We start from the raw sequence: 21,381 nt of genomic DNA, 5'->3' as shown, positions 1-21,381 counted from the left end.
AAACAAGCAAGATTTCTGGCTCTCACAGACCTGTAACTTCTTCAAGAGTCTCCTCTGTCCTCCACTCGTTACCTGTATTAATGGCACCAGTTTGAACTTGTTATCAGTATAAAAGACACCTGTCCACAACCTCAAACAGTCACACTCCAAACTCCACTATGGCCAAGACCAAAGAGCTGTCAAAGGACACCAGAAACAAAATTGTAGACCTGCACCAGGCTGGGAAGACTGAATCTGCAGTAGGCAAGAAGCTTGGTGTGAAGAAATCAACTGTGGGAGCAATTATTGGAAAATGACAGACATACAAGACCACTGATAATCTCCCTCGATCCCGGGCTCCACGAAAGATCTCACCCCGTGGTGTCAAAATGATCGGTCAACATGAACGGTGAGCAAAAATCCCAGAACCACACGGGACCTAGTGAATGACCTGCAGAGAGCTAGGACAAAAGTTACAAAGGCTACCATCATTAACGCACTACGCCACCAGGGACTCAAATCATGCAGTGCCAGACGTGTCCCCCTGCTTAAGCCAGTACATGTCTGGGCCCATCTGAAGTTTGCTAGAGAGCATTTGGATGATCCAGAAGGAGATTGGGAGAATGTCATATGGTCAGATGAAACCAAAGTAGAACTTTTTGGTAAAAACTCAACTCGTCGTGTTTAGAAGAGAAAGAATGCTGAGTTGCATCCAAAGGACACCATGCTTACTGTGAAGCATGGGGGTGGAAACATCATGCTTTGGGGCTGTTTTTCTGCTAAGGGACCAGGATGACTGATCTATGTAAAGGAAAGAATGAATGGGGCCATGTATCATGAGATTTTGAGTGAAAACCTCCTTCCATCAGCAAGGGCATTGAAGATGACACGTGGCTGGGACTTTCAGCATGACAATAATCCCAAACACACTGCCCGGGCAACAAAGGAGAGGCTTTGTAAGAAGCATTTTAAGGTCCTGGAGTGGCCTAGCCAGTCTCCACATCTCAACCCCATAGAAAACCTATGGAGGGAGTTAATCCGTGTTGCCCAGCGACAGCCCCAAAACATCACTGCTCTAGAGGAGATCTGCATGGAGGAGTGAGCCCAAATACCAGCAACAGTGTGTGAAAACCTTGTGAAGACTTACAGAAAACTTTTGACCTCTGTCATTGCCAACAAAGGGTATATAACAAAGTATTGAGATGAACTTTTGTTATTGACCAAATACTTATTTTCCACCATAATTTGCAAATAAATTCTTTAAAAATCAGACAATGTGATTTTATGGATATTTTTTTTCTCATTATGTCTCTCATAGTTGAGGTATACTATGATGAAAATTACAGGCCTCTCATCTTTTTAAGAGGGAGAAGTTGCGCAATTAGTGGCTGACTAAATACTTTTTTGCCCCACTGTATTTATACCTAAATATTTGATATTTGCATTTAGAAAATGCATTTCCATTACCTCACTGTTCTCTTATTTTCTCTCTGTAAAGGTCTTGGGATGCTACATTATTATCACTTCTCTGCAAGACTAAGAGCTGCTCAGACTTTCCTGTGTGTCACCCGGCTGCTGGTCTACCACCAAGGAACATGTCTTCTGGAGCACATTTCACCTGGACAGTAGTTGGGGAAGGTTGGGTGAAAACCCTCACAGATGAGATAGAGGATCCTTTAAGTCTTCACATCTGGTCTGTGTCACCATATAGTGCTTTATTCTATGTTCTACAAAAAGATGGGTGTGCCACCCTGGTACACTGGAACATGGACACACAGGGTGTTACTTACTATGCTCTGGGAAAAGCTTTGTGTGTTTATTCTCCAGATGATGAAGCTTCTTTGGTGATCACAGGTAAACCAAGTAAAGGGGCAAGGGGCAGATAAAATACAAGATGCTGGCAATATTTAGTTATTCTCATGCTCTCCACATCCTGCTTTGACTTATAATTGGTCTATAAGGCGTCATTTTGTTTAATTTCTAATGGGGTTGGTTGGCACAGCATGTTACCCTGTTCTAACTGTTGAAGGGCTTGTACCACCATTAAGACATATTCCCTATCTGGAGGATAGGGAATAAGTGTGTGATCTTGGGGAAGTCACCCCCATTGGGGGTCCCAAGTGTCCCATTGGAATGGAGTGGAGGTCAAACATGCACACTGCTGCTCTATTTACTCTCTTTAGTAGTACAGCACCCATTTATTTGCAGCAGTTCTGTAGGTAGTGAATACATCAGTGGTGCACAGGCCTGACCACTGCTCTATTCTAATGGGAGACTTTGGACCCGTATTCTCAAGACCAGAAGAGGTCCCAGCAGTCATACACTTATCCCCCATCCTATAGTAAAGGGATTATTTTAAAGGGGTTATTCAGTGAAAGACTACTTATGCCCTATCCACAGGATAGGGAATAAGTGTCTTATTGTGGGGGTCTGACTGCTGGGACTCCCCACGATCACCTGAACGGGACCCTGGCTCTCTCTGTTCATTTCTATGGGAACACAGAAGAGACCTGAGTGCTGCACTTGGGCATCTCCTATGCATAGGGGATAAGTTGTTTTTCACTGCATAAACCCTTTAAGAGAGAATGCGGCGCTAAACTTTTAACTTTCCCTGTGCCCTGACTGCAGAAACTAAAAAAAAAAAAAAACTTTAACTCGCCTTCCTAAGTTCCCCTGTTGCGCCATTGCGCCGTTATCCGGGTCCCATTCCTCCAGTGCTCAACTCCCTGCTTCTTAGGCTCTGAACGTCACACTGCAGTCAGCGTACTGCCGGCCGCAGCGATGTCCCGCCTCGGCCGGTGATAGGGTGAGCCCACTGTCCTATAAGGAGCTCGGGCAGGCTTCTTACATGACAGTGCACTCAGCCTATTAACGGCCAAGATGGGACATCGCTGTGGCCGGCAGTACACTGATTGTGTTCCGAGCATAAGAAGCAGGGAGCAGAGCTGGAGGAATGGGACGCCAATACCGGCACAATGGGGGAATGTAGTAATTTTCAGAGCTCCGCTCACAGTGTCCGGAAGTTCATTACTCCGAACGCTGTGTGCGGGCTTCCGTGTTCGCGGCCGCCGGGCGTGACGTCACGCCCGGCCCCTTGCCCGCCCCCTCGTAACGTCTCGCCCGCCCCCTCTACCAAAGTCTATGGGAAGGGGGCGTGACAGCGGTTGCGCCCCCTTCCCATAGACTTTCGTTGAGGGGGCGGGCGAGACGTCACGAGGGGGCGGGCGAGACGTCACGAGGGGGCGGGCGAGACGTCACGAAGGGGGCGGGCGTGCCGTCACGCCTGGCGGCTGCGAACACGGAAGCCCGCACAAAAGTCAGGGCAGCGCACAACCCCTTTAAAGTTAGTTTTTTTTAGTTTTTGCAGCCCAGGCACAGGGAAAGTTAAAAGTTTAGCGCCGCATTTCTCCTTCAATGGTGGAACACCTTTTTAAGCTACAGAGCCTGTTAAAAACGAATGCAAATGTAAACCTTTACATTTATAGTTTGCAGTAAAATTACCGTTATTTCTTTGCATCTTTTTCTGTCAGATCATGGCCTCTCTCTTATCCTTTTTTCGGTGACACAAAATGAATTTCTGACCCGGTTAATGATTCATGGTAGTGCCAGTACTGCAGATACACTGTGCCACCTAAATAATTGGGATCGCTGTTCTGTACCTATCCATACATTGGAGGTAAGAGAGTTTAACTTAGCTTCAGTCTCTGGGATAGCATTTTATCCAATTTTTCTTTTTTTCTTTTTCTATCCTCTTACAGGCTGGGTTGGACAACAGGCAATTGGATACAGTTGATTTTTTCCTGAAGAGTAAAGAAAGTCTCCTGAGCTCTTTAAGCTCTGAAGATGGTGGTGTTCAGTCTAACCTCTACCTCTGCAGTAAGCACAGTGGCCATGAAAAATAATGTATTTGCTGTTAGGAATGTCTTATTTATCTGTTTTTTGTTTCGTTATATGTAAGTTGTGAATGTGTGTGTGTTCCTTTTTAATGTTGTAGACATAATGATATTTTTTTTCAGACATCTGTGAAGCAGTCAGGCTGGAGTCACACACTTCCTTCCTTCATTGTCTGTGGAGACGGGGTGGGGGTGGGGGGGAGATTGAGTACATACAGAACCTTATCTGAGTGTATAATATCATTTAATAGAACTGACCCTAAACCATGGTCTACTCAATAAAGCTGACAGATGAGCCTCAGAATACCAGAAAATGTCAAATGATTGTCTGCTTTCCAGTGTGAAAAGTAAAACATTTCAAGAATTTGTTTTTATGGATAGAAAAGAAAACTTAATCATAATTAAAGACATAAAAATCTGAATTAAGTAATGTCATTTTATAATGATACATTGCTTTTGAGGTAAAGTGCTTCTTGAAGGCTAGAGTTGCATTTGTAATTCAGCTCCTATATAATTCTGCTTATTTTATGTTCCATTCCCTTTTAGTCCAGACTATCTCCCACTCTCTCCCATTTTCCCATAGATGTGCAGGACCTTGTGCCGGCCCTGGAGATGCTCTACTCTTACATCCACGGCACAGATCAGGAGACTCAAAGTAAACACTTCTCAGAACAACTGTTGCAGCTGACACTCATCTTCCTCAATGCTCAGCTGGTGACTCTCTGCAACTTGCTGTCTGGTATGTTGTATTTATGAAATATCAGAAATCTTTAAAGATTGTCTTATTGTAAAGGACTGTTTATTTTTTCATCTGTTACCAATAACACTATAAATAATGTATTTCCTATATGCATAGGCTGCACTTACAGGATGACTACGAAAAGACATTTGTTCCAATAATGTAGCAGTGTATGTGAGACATCTTCCTCTGCTCAGAAATTCAAAACATTCTAGAAATTCTATATTTTTATTTGTGTGGCCCCACTGAGACAGCATAATTAAGTAATTAACGGGCTATTTCAGGGTTCAGACACTTGACCCAAAACATAAAGTAGTTTATTAGAACTTACACTTACTTTGCTATAGTAATATCTTTACGACCTTAAAGGAGTAGTCCAGTGGTGACTCAGTGATTTACAACTTATCCCCTATCTTAAGGATAGGGGATAAGTTTGAGATCGCGGGGGGTCCGACCCCTGGGGCCCCCCGCGATCTCCTGTACGGAGCCCCGACAGCCCGCGGTCGGACCCCCCGCGATCTCAAACTTATCCCCTATCCTTAGGATAGGGGATAAGTTTTTCACCACTGGACTACCCCTTTAATAAAAACACTGTTGAAGAACTTGCACTGTGAAGCTTGCAGTGCATGCTTGTTGAAGTAGGGTGCCACCTGCTCATGATTGACAGATTTCATCCTATGCGCAGTAACAGGGAGTATTCTATCAGTCATGACCAGGTGGGCGAGGGTAGTGGCCTCAAATGAGCACAGGTTTAGTCTCTACCAGTTAGGTATGTGCTGCAGGTTTCACAGTGTAAGGTCTACTGCACGTAATGAAACAAGCAACAGACCGCTGGAAACATCCTAACAGGTGTGAAAAGTTTCCACCATGTTCTGTTGTCGCTATTTACATCTCTTACAATGTTTACACTGTTAAAACTATATGGCAAATCGATATTCAAGGGCTCCAGCTCCACAAAAAATGGTAGTTAAAAAATTCAAATTTTTATTCCATAATGCTTTAACCCGATAACGACCATGGACGTCTATACTCGTCCAATGGCCATTACCGGGGTATGACGCGGGCTCCCGACTCGAGCCCGCGTCATACCGGCCAGCCCCCAGCTGATTCCTGTAGCTGGGGGCCGGCGTTAATAGCCGACATGCGGCGATCGCCGTGGCCGGCTATTAACCCTTTAGATCGCCGCTGTCAAAGTTGACAGCGGCGTCTAAAGGTGCCTGTATACAGTCCCTGGTGGTCCAGTGGGGTGTATGGCCCCCCCGCAGCGCGATCGCGCGGGAGTGATCCACTACTGAGGTAGCCTGAGGGCTTACCTCTCCTGCTGCGGCGGCTTCGGTGCTCTGAACGATAAAGCCTGGCAGTGCCAGGCTTTATCAATCGAGCGCAGAGCACACAGATCATTGGGGTTTTATGAAACCACAATGATCTGTATGAGGAATCTAATGATTCCTCCTTAAAATCCCCTAAGGGGACTAAAAGTGTAAAAAAGTTTAAAAACACACACATTAACCCCTTCCTTATTAAAAGTTTAAATCACCCCCCTTTTCCCAAATTCCATATTAAAAATATGTAACCATAATAAAAATAAACAAATGTGGTATCGCCGCGTGCGTAAATGTCTGAACTATAAAAATATATCATTAATTAAACCGCACGGTCAATGGCGTACACGCAAAAAAATTCCAAAGTCCAAAATAGCGTATTTTTGGTCACTTTTCATACCATAAAAAAAGGAATAAAAAGCGATCAAGAAGTCCAATCAAAATAAAAATGGTACCGATTAAAACTTCAGATCATGGCGCAAAAATTTAGCCCTCAAACCACCCTGTACGTGGAAAAATAAAAAAGTTATAGGGGTCAGAAAAGGACAATTTTAAATGTATAAATTTTCCTGCATGTAGTTATGATTTTTTCCAGAACTACGACGAAATCAAACCTATATAAGTAGGGGATCATTTTAACCGTATGGACCTACAGAATAATGATAAGGTATCATTTTTACCGAAAAATGTACTGTGTAGAAACGGAAGCCCCCGAAATTTACAAAAAGGTGTTTTTTCTTCAATTTTGTCGCACAATGATTTTTTTTTTCCCGTTTCGCCATAAATGTTTGTGTAAAATGACTGACGTCATTCCAAAGTAGAATTGGTGGCGCAAAAAATAAGCCCTCATATGGTGAAAACTCCAATCCTGCTGTTTTAACCACTTAGATGTCATAATGACTATGTTGGCTAAGAGGTTTGATAGAAGACCTATAACCTCCATTGGTTTTCCCTTAACCCCAATCATCATGTGCAGATGGGTATTATATTAGCGAAGGGACAGGCATGAAAGCCCCCCATATCTGCTTTCTTTGTACACCTCAAAAATAAAAATGGAGTCCCTGACGCCGCTTACACGTCTTAGGACCCGTAATTTGGACCCTAAAACAGATTCCACTAAAGGAAAGGACCGCACAGCAGTTGAAAAGCTCCAAGGCTTTGCCTGCTCTGATAATCAAGATGGTTCCGGGCAGGCTGCAGCTCACTCCTCTACCTCAGCTGCTGTGGCGTAAGATGCTTCCTCACTGGAGGGACTGCAAGATTCTCCTGAGCTAACGCTGAAAGAGGTAAGCGACACCCTTCTACAGGCCATACATGCTTGCAAGACCTCACTTACCGGGAAGCTGGAGGAGGTTAACCCCTTAAGGACCCGGGGTTTTTCTGTTTTTGCATTTTCGTTTTTTCCTTCTTAGCTTTAAAAAATCATAACTCTTTCAATTTTTCACCTAAAAATCCATATGATGGCTTATTTTTTGCGCCACCAATTCTGCTTTGTAATGACGTCAGTCATTTTGCCCAAAAATCTACGGCGAAACGAAAAAAAAAATCATTGTGAGACAAAATTGAAAAAAACACTATTTTACAACTTTTGGGGGCTTCTGTTTCTACACAGTACATTTTTCGGTAATATTGACACCTTTTCTTTATTCTGTAGGTCCATACGATTAAAATGATACCCTACTTATATAGGTTTGATTTTGTCGTACTTCTGGAAAAAATGAAAACTACATGCAGGAAAATGTAAACGTTTAAAATTGTCATCTTCTGACCCCTATAACTTTTTTATTTTTCCACATATGGGGCGGTATGAGGGCTCATTTTTTGCGCCGTGATCTGAAGTTTTTAGCGGTACAATTGCATTCATAGGACTTTTTGATCACTTTTTATTCATTTTTTCATGATATAAAAAGTGACCGAAAATGCACTATTTTGGACTTTGGAATTTTTTGCGCGTACGCCATTGACCGTGCGGTTTAATTAACGATATATTTTTATAATTCTGACATTTCCGCACGTGGCGATACCACATATGTTTATTTTTATTTACACAGTTTTTTATTTTTTTATGGGAAAAGGGGGGTGATTCAAACTTTTAATAGGGAAGGGGTTAAATGATCTTTATTCAGTTTTTTTTCACTTTTTTTTTTGTAGTGTTATAGCTCCCATAGGGATCTATAACACTGCACACACTGATCTTTCACATTGATCACTGGTTTGTCATAAGAAACCAGTGATCGCTGATTCTACCGCTTGACTGCTCATGCCTGGATCTTAGGCACTGAGCAGTCTTTCGGCGATCGGACAGCGAGGAGGCAGGTAGGGATCCTCCAGCTGTCTTGTAAGCTGTTCGGGATGCCGCGATTTCGCCGCGCCTATCCCGAACAGCTCCCTGAGCTAACCGGCATGGTTTCACTTTCATTTCAGACGCGGCGTTCAACTTTGAACGCTGCGTCTAAAGGGTTAATAGCGCTATTAGCCGTGGCCCCACGTTATAGATCGGGAGCGGACTCAGGATGTACAGGTACGCCCTGGGTCCTTAACAGGTCCTTAACGATGTGGGCCTCCTGCAGCAGGATCTACTGAACCTCCGTGACCGGGTGGTGGAAAGAGAGACCTGCATATCCACCATTGAGGACACTGTGGCCCGCCTCACGGCTTCTCTTAACACCGTGCAGGAGCAGCTCGAGCTAGCCTGACAGAAAAATGATGATTTAGAGAACAGACTACATTGGAATAACATCCGGGTGATAGGCTTGCGGGAGGTCCTCCGGCCTACAATGCCGTAGAGCCACCTTTTACATCCATTAAGGCCCGGCTGAGGAAGAAGGGAGTCCACTATTCAATGGCGTACCATGTTCGCCTGCGAGTAGTGGACGGAGACAGAGCTATCTTTTTCTCAACACCACAAGAGGCTGATGACTGGCTGAAAAGGAGGCGACGGGCCCAGTGATGTTTCTGCGGCTGATCAGCACTAGCCACGGAGCATGCAATGGACGATCTTTGAAGTGACATGCTACGTGTCCCCATTTTTTTTTAATGGAGCCTGACGCAGGCCTCCCTCGCTGACCTTCTCTGCATGGAGGTGGAACTGTTCTGGAGGTGTCCCTATGGAGCACTTTGAGCCCGATGGGTCAGGTACTGTGTATACTCCTGGAGGCTAGTGTTCTCTTTCCCTGGCCCCTTGATCCCCTGCCCAGTACTTTCCCCTGACTCTGGACTCCTGATTGTGAAGGACCCCCTAGCCCCACTTGCCTCCTTTACTGTACTCTCCAGAGCCCATTGTGGGCGCTTTGCTGCCTCAACTCCCGTGTCCCCTGTTCCTGATACCTTTCTCACCCCTACTTTTATTTCCCTCCCCCCCTACACCTCCCCCTAAATTTACCCTGCAACTTCTATGCTTGACCCCCTCTGCCCTCTCTCAATGCCCCTGTGGAGGCCCTGTGGGTTGACATTTTTAGATCTTGATATCCATTGACTAAACAGTATTCATGTCATTTGGTAGGAATGTGCTGTCCAGAATTGACCTTGCTTGTGGTAACTCGCTCCTCCTATCTCAGGTCTCGGATGTCTCCTATGAGCCTCGAGCTATCTCGGATCATTCTCTATTATTGCTTGATATCTCCATGGCCAATTCTGGTACACCGAGTCGTTGGAAGATTCACCCATTTTGGTTGGACCTGATTGGACCTAATGACAGGATCCTGGATCAGCTTCAGGTCTTCCATCAGTCCAATTTACCAGGGGGGTCGCCTGCGCTGGTTTGGGAGACGTTAAAAGCTTATCTGAGGGGTTGCCTGCAGTCCACTATTTCCTACATTAAGAAGTCCGCTTCTAGGAGGGAGGAGGAATTGGCGCAGAGCTGCTCGGATCTGGAGGCCCGTTATGTTACGGATCCATCTGAGGCTAACAAGATTGCATGGCTCTTGTTACATCTTCATGAAAAAGTAAATAGGAAATGCCTTTGTTTTTCCTACTTTATCTGTGGAGAACAGGGGTTTTCTGAATGCTCCCCTTACGTTGTAGGAGGTACAAGAGGCTATCACTGAAATGACCAAGGGTAAGTCTCCGGGCCCTGGCGGCCTTCCGCTGGAGATTTATCTGCGGTACTCCTCAGACATGATCCTCCCTCCCCTCTTAACTATGTATCAGTCCGCATTTGAGGAAGGGGTCCTCCCGGACTCACTCTATGAGGAGACCATTGTTGTATTATTGAAACCAGATAAAGACCCCTTGGAATGCAGCTCCTATAGGCTAAATTTGGCTAAATCTCCTTGCTAAATTTGGATTAAAAAATCCTAACCAAAATTCTTGTCAACCGGCTGAATCGTGTTATACTTGCTATTATTCATAGTGACCAAACTGGTTTCATGCCAGGCAAATCTACATCAGACAACATCCGTCGAGTTCAAATGGTTGTCCAGGTGGGAGGGGCTTTGGGAGGTGATTGGGCCTTGGCGTCGTTAGACGCCGCCAAGGCATTTGACTCTGGTGAATGGGGATACCTTATCGAGGTCCTCTCTAGATTTGGTTTTGACCCTAGTTTAATTAAATTGGTTTCTATCCTCTAAAGGCACCCCCGGGGCCCGGGAATTTGCTCTCCTGTTCATCTTGGGCAGAGGAACGCGTCAGGGGTGCCCCCTGTCTCCGCTCCTGTTCGTGGTGGAGCCCCTTGCACTGCGCATTCGCCAGGACCCTGACTTCCTTGGCATGTCTATGTGAGGCCGGGAGGAACGTATTTGACTGTATGCAGACGATATAGTGCTCTTCCTCTCCAATCCTTCCCGTATGCTACCTTTTATGTGGTCGACTTATCGGATAGATTTGGGTACTTCTCAGGTTTATTTATTAACTGGACCAAATCGGCTTTTATGCCGCTCTTGAATCATAACTGGCCTTATGTGTGGCCTCCCGGTGGTGTCGGAATTCAAGTATCTGGGGGTATACGTAAATAGGAATCCGATGTTAGACCTGAATACCAATAGTCTCTCCATTGTCCCCTATATTAAAACTAAATTTAGGATTTGGGCGACATTACCGCTCTCGGTCTCTGGACGTTTCATTCTCATCAAACTTATTATTTTACCCAAGTGTTTATATGCTCTGGAACATGCTTGATCCCAGTTCCCAAGTCCTTTTTTTTAACACACTACATTCCCTTTTCTCCCCCTTTTATCTGGGGTCCTAACAGACCTAAAATTGGTCTTACTACCCTACAATGCCCAAAATTGGAGGCTGGCATGTCTTTACTGAACCTCTTCCTGTATTATTTGGCGGGTCAGCTCCGCTATATCCATCACTGGATTATAGATGAACCAATGCCGGATGCTGAACAATCTCTTTCTAGATTTGTTCCCAATTTGTCACTGCGGCTCATTCTTGAGAGTCCTACTTTGGGAGGCCGCACATTCTTGCCACTTCACAAATTGGCCGTACAGGTTTGGCGAGCTGCTAAGGCAGTTCATGGCTATACTGACATACCCTCAGATACTCCACTGTAGCTCAATCCGAGCTTTACGCACATTGATGGTAATCTAGACCCGATATTTTCGCTGACTGCTGGGGTGTGTACTTTGAAACAATTGTATACTAATAATGTACTGTGCTCATTTGACCAACTGCAGTCTAACCACGACATTCCTAGACAATGTTTCTTTAAGTACCCGCAGTTGCGCCACACCCTTAATGATCAGTTTCCGGTGGGAGAACCTCCGATCTCTGCATTCCCGTTGAATGGGGTTCTGAAATCCCAGGGGTCTTGTGTCCATTCTTTGTACGCAACTTATCCATGCCAAGAACTCGCGCTCTTTATTGCCCGCTATACAATATTGGCAGTCATATATTCCTAACCTCACAGATGATGATTGGGAGGAGATTTTATCTTCTCATATGCTGGTATCCCCGGCTGCAAATAATAAACTCATCCAATTGAATATTATCCATTATAGTTATGTCACTAGACTGTATAGAATGGGTAGATCTGATTCCGATGTTGTCACCGCTGTGGTGCAGCCAGGGATGATTTTTGGCACCTCCTTTGGGCGTGCCCACATATAGCGGCCTTCTGGAACGATGTCCTCCGACTTCTAGCCACCCTTGTACAACTCCCTCATCCAATTGACCCCTGATATGCATTTTTGGTGTTTTAAATGAAGAAGTGTGGATACATCACACTCGCACCTTTTTACGTGAAACACTGTTCCTGCCTAGGAAGGCAATTGCTCTTAGGTGGATGGACCCGAGACCCCCTACCATGTCTCAGGGGTGGGCGTTGGTAAATGTGGTGATTCCTTTTTCTCATCTAGTGTACAAAAATAGGAAATGTCCAGCCAAATTTCTTTCAGTGTGGGGTGCTTGGTGCTCCTCTCCCTTAACCCAGTGTTCATATTCCATGACTACACATCAAAACGCCTAAACTGCCATTTATATGGAGGGTTTTCCTCCTTCCCACCCCCCCCCCCCCCACCCTCCTTTTTTTTTCTTCTCACTTTTTTGCCTTATTTCTATGTATTTAGATTTATGTCGGTACCTGTCCTCTTTGTGGATTGTTTTCTCTTTTTCTCCTCATGCTTTTATTTACTGAGGCTCAGAGAACTGCTGGAGACTTTGCTGATATACGATGTAGGCGGCTGGCCGTCGCCTGCTGAAGTAAAATTTTTCTGTGTTCTTTTGTTGGTTTTATTTGGTTTATTTTGTCTCGGTCCATGTGGTCCGGTCTACCTGAAACTGTTAACCTGCTACTGCACTATTACTTTTGTGTGTGGGTGCTCCTGCACCTAATGTATTATATGTATGTTTATGCCTTATATAAGGCCACATGGCCGATGGTTGTTCAATCTTCAATAAAACAAATTTAAAATAAAAAAGTTTACACCACTATGGCTGTAACGCAAAAAAAAACACACAAATTTTGCATGTATAGTAAAAATAGCAGTAATTCGATCAAAAATATTCCATATATTCAAAGTTCACTTTGTGTATGAAAACTTATAATGTTTTGGTGATATTGTTTTTTTTTATTATTATTTTTTGCATAGATCCAGACCCTGCTCTAGAACAATGTGTGGGAATTCTGACTGGTTACATTACAAAGCTTCGACCGTTTATGAAGAGGTTTCACCAGCAGCCGCTTCCTGTGAAGGCCCCACCTGCTGAGAGAAGACATGGAGCATGGGAGAATATGTCTGTAGAGGTAAAGTGACTGTGAGAGGATCTAAAAACTACAGGGGGAATAGATGGTTTACTTGGATCTTTGTTGTTTTCTTGAGTAATCTTTGTTATATTCAATTATGCTTTTCATAGAATATCATTTCTGATGCCATTATGAAAAATTGCATCCCTGAAGCCCAAACCTTCCTCCGAGGGCAGGGCCATCACCCTTACAACTTGACCTGGTTAAGAAGAGAAGGCCTGAAACTTGTTTATAGATGTCTACTAGAGACACGTGTGTCAGAGGCCTGCCAGCTCCTCCAGAACATGGTAAAGAGCTTAACCTTCCCATTATATGGCTAAAGGCTTGCAGGATGTCAAATCTGGGTATGCCTAACAATATATTAAAATCATAATTCTAGGGATTTTCCATATGGAATGAACTTCATCGTATATGTCTGCACACTTCAGACCCAGGAATACGGACACTATTGGTGGGTATGTTTTACTCTGCTTTGCTAGCTTGTGCTTGAGGATGGCTGACCTGAATCTGTCTCCTTTTAGGTTAATCTGCTGCAGAAAGAAGGTCTCTTTTCAGCACAGCAACAACAAGCGATCCAGACAGTGTACAAACTTGAGGAACTAAGTAGTACTATGCGCCAGACCACTAGAGAGAGGAAAAATGTGGTTAAATCTAGGTAGTATACTTGTTCTGCTCTATGGTACATTCTAACCATAACATTGTGAACTATCATATCTATTTAATCAGATCTCTTTATTGTGTGCACACAGAAATATATATATATATATATAAAATATACTTTACAAACAATATAAAAGGTATAATATCCCCATCCATGTACACTCACTTTCCATATAACAAAACAGAATAGAATAACAAAACTGTACCTCTGCATAAGATGCATAGCTCGGCCAAATCCAATTCTTGCGCCTGTACCGTTGAGTCAAAGAGTGGCAAACTCATGGTTAGTGCCTGATGCTATAAAATGGACCTCTTATGCGCCGCCCATTGAATCAATTGTACAGGTGCGAGACATGGATGCGATGCTCCGTGCACAAAGCAAAGCCGAGCATATTAAATGATGAGGAAGAGGGGAAGGACTGGTAAGGCATGCCATACTGCGCCACTGATGTGGGGCTGGAAAACGTCTCTTTAATGCTTTATAGAAGATATAAGGTGCAATTTTTCTGTTAGAGATTTTGTCCCTTGATCCCCAAGTTGCCTACAAGGCACAAAACCTTAAGTGTTGGAACTGCAAAGCCAAAAATGCACCCAAATTACTGGGACTGCCACTTGGTACTTCAGAACCATTAGGGCTAATTGTGGATTATATACAATATCTTGGGCATCTGAATAATCTTTATAAGGTTTGTGCGTCTCAAGGCCGAAAGACAGTTTAATCCAAGTCTTCTTTTCCTTTGACCTATCTAAGAGTGCTTGAGATTCATAAACTATCTTACATCCACCCTGATCATTATGCCCAGATATTTGAAGAGCCTCTCTGTGTAAATAACCTGAGACCTCACTTAAACTGAATCCTTAATCAATCCAAAGGAAGTGTACCCCAAACCATTCTGTTATGTTCATCAGAATGGGAAGGGACACCAGCCCACCATAGGGAAAGCCACCCTCCCCTGCAGTACAAGTATTATGTGTTAATTCTGAGGGCAGTGGCAAGGGAGATCCCTGCTATGTGCCACGCCTAACCATAAACTTTCCCGAGAGTTCCCATTAAAATGTACTCTGACTGTTGATGCTTTATACAACAACTTGGCCAATGCCTTAAATTTGGGACCCACTCCAAACTGTTTCAGGACTGTCCACAAGTAGGGCCTTGTGGGCATTCTAACGCATTACTACTTTATCACGTGGGGTTGCATGATGACGTACGTTTAGAAAACGAATGCTGAAGATTTAGGTTGGGCTTGAGATGGCATGAATCCTGCCTGGTCAGTATGGACCACAGATGTGACCACCTGGGTAGGTCTGAATGCCAAAACCAATCTTCTCAGGTTTTGGTACAACTACTATAATTTCCTCTCCAATAAATTGTGGCAGCTCTCCACACTCAATGCCAGACTCCAACATTTCCAACATCCTAGGCAACAGTTCCTTTGCATACTCTTTATCAAGTTCCACCGGAAGACCATCCACCCCAGTACCTTTGTCCTTGGCCATCCTCCCCACTGCATCCTGTAAATCCTCTAGCATTATGACGAAGTTAATCTTCCTGACGAAGTGATGGTAGCGATAATGCGTCTAAATGTATCCTATCTATTTTAGGCTTTTATGGAGAATCTGTGCCACATCTCTGGAGGTAAAGAGACTGCAGGAAGCACTGACTGATGTAAGAGATGAGCCAGAGATTTTGCTTCTTCACTGGGCTAAGGACTGGGACTCTGAGACACAAGAGTCACTTTTGCTGCCTTGGAAGAGAGACATGGGTGAGAAGCTTGCTGCCATGTTACTTCACAGATTACTGATGACTGCTTAGGTGCTGGCTGCAGGACATCCTGTAATTCGCTTAACAATCTTGCAGCAAAGGATTCTCTAAATAAAACAACTCCTTTAAAACCCCTAGTCTACTTAAAGGGGTACTCCGGTGGAAAACAATTTTTTCAAATCAAATCAACTTGAGCCAGCTTTGTAGATAACAAATAAATAACTTTTTGTACTTAAAGGGTTATTCCAGGGAAAAACTTTTTTATATATATCAACTGGCTCCAGAAAGTTAAACAGATTTGTAAATTACTTCTATTTAAAAATCTTAATCCTTCCAGTACTTATCAGTTGCTGTATGCTAAAGAGGAAGTTCTTTTTGAATTTCTTTTCAGTCTGACCACAGTGCTCTATGCTGATCACTGTATCCATGTCAGGAACTCTCCAGAGCAGGAGAGGTTTGAAATGGGTATTTGCTCCTGCTTTGGACAGTTCCTGACATGGGCAGAGGTGTCAGCAGAGAGCACTGTGAAAGAACTACACAACTTCCTCTGGAGCATACAGCAGATAAGTACTGGAAGGATTAAGATGTTTAAATATGAAGTAATTTACAAATCTGTTTTCTGGCACCAGTTGATTTAAAAAAAAATGTTTTCCACCCAAGTACCCCTTTAAAAATAAAAAAAAATTGGGGCATGACTGCATTTAGCCACAGTATCCTGAGGTCCAGAAAATGGACATCTTCTATGATTCTATGGATGCAATATTCCAAAAACATACCAGCAACTTAAAGGGGTATTCTGAGTCACTAGCTGACTAAGATCGGGTCCGCAGCCCCATAATAGTTAATGGCTCCGTATCTGTCCATGCACAGATATGGTTTCAGGCGTTTTGAGCTTCCGAAATCGTATCTGTTCATCGGAAGGTCAGATCGTGGTGTGAAGGCAGCCTAAGCTGATACCACTTAAACTATAGAATACCTCCTACAACAGGATGTGTCAGAGGTTTATAGTTTGTTGACTTTAGTGGGAGATGCTCGTGTATTGCAATTCTCATTTCTGTTTTTGCAGATATGTCTGATGTCACACCCAAAATCCTTTGGCGCCATTTAACTCTGTGGCATGATTGGACACGGATTGCGCCTTGGATTGGAAGTTCTGGACAGTGCCAGGCAATGGGAGACAGTGAGCACCCCCTCTGGCCTCTCATTAGCCCAGGAGTCATTGATGAAGATACATTATGTTGCAGCTACACAAAGGAGAAAATATTGGATACGTTATCAAGGTTTGTATAGAAATGTTAAATCTGCTGATGAACCGTATAGTGATCATGTAAACAGTTGCATCTTACTGTAAAAAAAAAAAAAAAGTATGGCAAAGCTGGTATAGATACACACATACTCTTCAGTATTCCATCCATACAGAGTGAGCATTTCTTTCTTTTTGACTTTGCACCATTAACTGTATATCTGGAAGGTGGTTCAGATCTCCCAATGACTATTTACTGTTAGGTCTGTAAAGCTGCTGGACAAGCAGTTTAGGCCATTTAGTGGTGAACATCTGGTTGCACTTATTTTGCTTGTGTATCGCTTAGATACATAGGTAATGGTAATTTTTAGTACTTTATGAGCTTTGTATGTTTTTTCTGTATAGTTCTGTTTTTATTTAGTGTATTTATTTTTTATTTTTTTTACTTCATGCAAAATTGAAATTTAGGCCTTGGTAGATGCTCTGTATGCCAGCGTTTCCCAGCCAGGGTGCCTTCGGCTATTGCAAAACTACAACTCCCAGCATGCCCAGACAGCCAACGGCTGTCTGGGCATGCTGAGAGTTGTAGTTTTGCAACAGCCGGAGGCACCCTGGTTGGGAAACACTGCTGTATGCTGTTCCATCATGACATATGTAAGATAGTCAAATGTAGAAGCAATGATTCTAGTAGAGAATATGTTTTTGTAACCTATTTTGTGCAAGACTTAGAGAGGTATACAGTGGTATCATAAGGCCCAAAGCACCTTTGTTGATGTTATGTTACTTGCTCCGTAGTGCATGGAACCACAATACGCATGTGTGAATGAGGTCTTGGATCACCAATACATCCTTGGTATATTTGCTGGTTTGCTCTAATGAAATCCATTTACATCCAGTTTCCCAATAAGGAGAATTATAGGCAATTTTTTTGGTTTAAGAGCCAGCTTTGTAGATAACGAATAAATAACTTTGTACTTAAAGGGGTATTCCAGGGAAAAACTTTTTTATATATATCAACTGGCTCCAGAAAGTTAAACAGATTTGTAAATTACTTCTATTAAAAAATCTTAATCCTTTCAGTACTTATGAGCTTCTGAAGTTAAGGTTGTTCTTCTCTGTCTAAGTGCTCTCTGATGAAACCTGTCTTGGGAAACGCCCAGTTTAGAAGCAAATCCCCATAGCAAACCTCTTCTTAACTGGGCGTTTCCAGAGACAGGTGTCATCAGAGAGCACTTAGACAGAAAAGAACAACCTTAACTTCAGAAGCTCATAAGTACTGAAAGGATTAAGATTTTTTTAATAGAAGTAATTTACAAATCTGGGAAAATATATGTATGTACCAGTCCTCAAGAACACTAGGGATGTGTAGAATAAAGAGGAAAGAAAATAGTGGATCTAATAAGGATTTATTAATATATGTATATCACTCTGCAGGGCCCTTGCAGGAATGAATTGGTAATAATCAATTAATATATAAATAAAAATGCAAATGAAAATGCAGATAAAAATAATATAGCAGAAATGCACCAATGTCCACTACGGTGGTTAGCAACGTGTCTCTTTTGGTTAGTAGTCACTCTTGGTCACAGTTAAGTCCAAGGATATCCAATTAAGAGTCACAGTTCAGTAATCAACTCCTATGATACTGTAGCCAAATATAGCAATAGTGGCGATAATAGCAACAGTTGTAGCAATTATGGCAGTAGTTTGTAGAGTATCGGTGCACAGCACCACTCGCCCTCCTTCTCGGCTGTTAGCGATCCCGGCAAGCAATGATGTTCACAGGTAGCGATTTCGGCAGACCGCGATGTCCTGTAGGTGATAAGAGCTGTTTGTATTGCCGGTCTGGATCGTAGCCTAGGTGAGTGGTTCTCCGGTAGGCTGTAAGTATCCTGGGCTGGCACGGGGAGGCGTCCGGCCTAGGGAGAACGTGTCCAGGAACTCTGCCGTCCAGGGCTGTGAATGGAGATCTGGGAGCAGCTGCGTGTCTGAATGATGCGCTAGCTGCGCGCGTGTTGCAGTGGTCCCAGTTCTGTGAGCATCCAGCAGTTGCTAGCCAAAATGTGTGGATATAGTCTCTTTAGAAGTGGTATAAGGTGCTTTTGCAAGTCAGACGCGTTTCAAGGCCTGCAGGCCTTTTCTTCAGTGACAGTAAGGTAAGGTAACACGTCTGACTTGCAAACACTCTCCTTACCTTTATCTTTAAGTGAGCTACACATCCTATTGTCCATATTTCTAATTTACAAATCTGTTTAACTTTCTGGAGCCAGTTGATATATAAAAAAAAAAGTTTTTTCCTGGAATACCCCTTTAAATTAACACTTCTCTTTTATATGTATTAGTCTAGTTTAAGTCACTTAATGAATGTAGTTGAAATTTACTTGCCATAAACCTTTTTTGCAGAAAACTAATCTTTTGCTCTTTTTACAGGAGGAACATTTTTACACCCTCTGAAATAAATAATTTTGAGCGTCTAGTGGAATGTTTATCGATTAGTGGGAGATTGATGGAACCAGCAGACACTTCTCCAGAACTTACAGATGTTCATGGCCGCTTTGTAGTCTTATGTGTTGAGCGTGGGCTCCAGTACCTGTTATACAGTTATCTGGATTGTCACAGGTACTGACTAGTTAATACCTAAATAGAATAAATGTTCCCTGCTTTTATTATATGCAGTCAGCTGTTTTCCATAGAAACAGTTGCAGAAAGATTTAGCTTAAAGGGGTACTCCGGTGAAAAACTATATATTTTTTTTCTTCAAATCAACTGGTGCCAGAAAGTTACAGATTTGTAAATTACTTCTGTTAAAAAATCTTAAGTCTTCCTGTACATATTAGCTGCTGAATACTACAGTGGAAATTCTTTTCCGTTTGAAACACAGAGCTGTCTGCTGACATCATGAGCACAGTGCTCTCTGCTGACATCTCTGTCCATTTTAGGAACCAGTTGATTAAAAAAAATTAAAAAAATAAAAGTTTTTCACCGGAGTACCCCTTTAACCATCACTATGCAGTTTTGATGCTACAGACCGCATGTATTTATGTCACAGCTTACTTAGTGATCTGATATTCACAGACTAAATCCAGAAACATGTTCTGCTTTGGCCAGCACAACCTTACATGAGGCTTACCCATGGTTTGGGTTCTTGGTGCGTATTCGACAAGTTAGTGATAATAAAGGTAAGGGATATGTTGTCAAATAAAAACCTAAAAAGTATACATGATGGTTGTGCATTTGTTCATATTGTTTATTTAATCTTCAATAAAAAGTACAAGAGAGAGATGTTCTCCCAGGGGTTTTGACTTAGTACTGGTGATTGTAGTGTTTCCTACCTAAAAGGTTGTGTTTCTCAACCAATAGATGCTGATCGGATGTTCCAGGTCAGTCTCGCCAACGCTCACATGCTGATGCCTGGTTGCCAGCCTAGTGTGAACAATATGCTTCTGGATGGGCATACTCTGCTTGCTCTTGCGACAATCATGTTTGCTCCTGGAGGAATTGATGGGGTAATTCATATAACTTTTACATATTCTTTCCTTCTCTAAGACCTGGCTTACTCCATTACACTTTTTAATACTGCTTGATGCTTCCCAACAGATATTGAAGCAGTGTGAAGAGCCAAGCCTTTGCCAGTGGAATGTGGACCTCCCATTATTAAAGATGGCATTGACCCCCTACCCCAAGCTTAGAGCAGCTCTCTTCTCCCAGCACCCATCTAACTGTGGATCACCTCCTGACATTAATCTTTATCATCTTCTGCAGGTACAGTGCAAGTCCGATCCTAAACTAGAAAGCATTTTCATGCTGTATACATGATGACATTTATGTATGTAACATTCATTTTTAAACATCCTGTCAGGAAATTCAGAATTTAAATGGGTACTCCGCCCCTAGACATTTTATCCCCTATCCCAGGGATAGGGTTTAAGATGTCTGATTGTGGGTGTCCCGCCACTGGGGACCGCCGTGATCTCTGATGCGGCATCCCAGACATCCGATGTATGGAACAAACTTCGCTCTGTGCCTGATGACTGGGGATGCGGGGCGGAGGCTTGTGACATCACGGTCACACCCTGCTCGTGACACTACGGTCACGCCCCCTCAATGCAAGTCTATGAGAGGGGGTGTGACACTGCCATGCCCCCTCCCATAGACTTTCATTGAGGGGGCGTGGCCATGACGTTATTAGCGGGGCCACAAGCCTGATGTGGCCACAAACCCGATGTGCTAAACGGATGACAGGTGCAGCAGGGAGATCGCATGGAGGGATAAGACATCTTATCCCCTATTCTTTGGATAGGGGATAAGATGTCTAGCGGTTGAGTACCCCTCTAAAACTCTTCTTTTAGCCAGAGGAAAAAAATAATCTCTATTCCAAAACAGTCTCTATTCCAAAACAAGTCAGCTCTCCAATATTCTGATCACTGCAGGTTGGGCTTAAAGGAGTTATCCAGGAAAATAACTTTTTTTTATATATCAACTGGCTCCAGAAAGTTAAACAGATTTGTAAATTACTTCTATTAAAAAATCTTAATCCTTTCAGTCCTTTTGAGCTTCTGAAGTTAAGGTTGTTCTTTTCTGTCTAAGTGCTCTC

At 43.1% G+C, this 21,381-nt stretch overlaps 1 protein-coding gene across 1 annotated transcript in view; it reads left to right on the top strand.

Moving 5' to 3' along the window:
- SPG11 (SPG11 vesicle trafficking associated, spatacsin) overlaps positions 1–21,381 on the top strand; it is a 54,872-nt gene that overhangs the window by 9,611 nt on the left and 23,880 nt on the right. Inside the window, exons 8-21 of the mRNA XM_056571574.1 lie at positions 1,478–1,833; positions 3,510–3,655; positions 3,738–3,855; positions 4,456–4,611; positions 12,968–13,122; positions 13,233–13,409; positions 13,502–13,573; positions 13,644–13,777; positions 15,385–15,545; positions 16,611–16,824; positions 19,218–19,406; positions 19,863–19,966; positions 20,148–20,293; positions 20,385–20,549. Of these exons, the coding sequence (XP_056427549.1) occupies positions 1,478–1,833; positions 3,510–3,655; positions 3,738–3,855; positions 4,456–4,611; positions 12,968–13,122; positions 13,233–13,409; positions 13,502–13,573; positions 13,644–13,777; positions 15,385–15,545; positions 16,611–16,824; positions 19,218–19,406; positions 19,863–19,966; positions 20,148–20,293; positions 20,385–20,549 (2,293 nt within the window). The remainder of the gene's footprint in view (positions 1–1,477; positions 1,834–3,509; positions 3,656–3,737; positions 3,856–4,455; positions 4,612–12,967; positions 13,123–13,232; positions 13,410–13,501; positions 13,574–13,643; positions 13,778–15,384; positions 15,546–16,610; positions 16,825–19,217; positions 19,407–19,862; positions 19,967–20,147; positions 20,294–20,384; positions 20,550–21,381) is intronic.

The sequence above is a fragment of the Hyla sarda genome, chromosome 4 (assembly GCF_029499605.1).
Source record: "Hyla sarda isolate aHylSar1 chromosome 4, aHylSar1.hap1, whole genome shotgun sequence".
NCBI classification, from domain to species: Eukaryota; Metazoa; Chordata; class Amphibia; order Anura; family Hylidae; genus Hyla; species Hyla sarda.
Note: the sequence above shows the minus strand (reverse complement) of the source record. Positions and strands in the feature narration are given on the sequence as shown.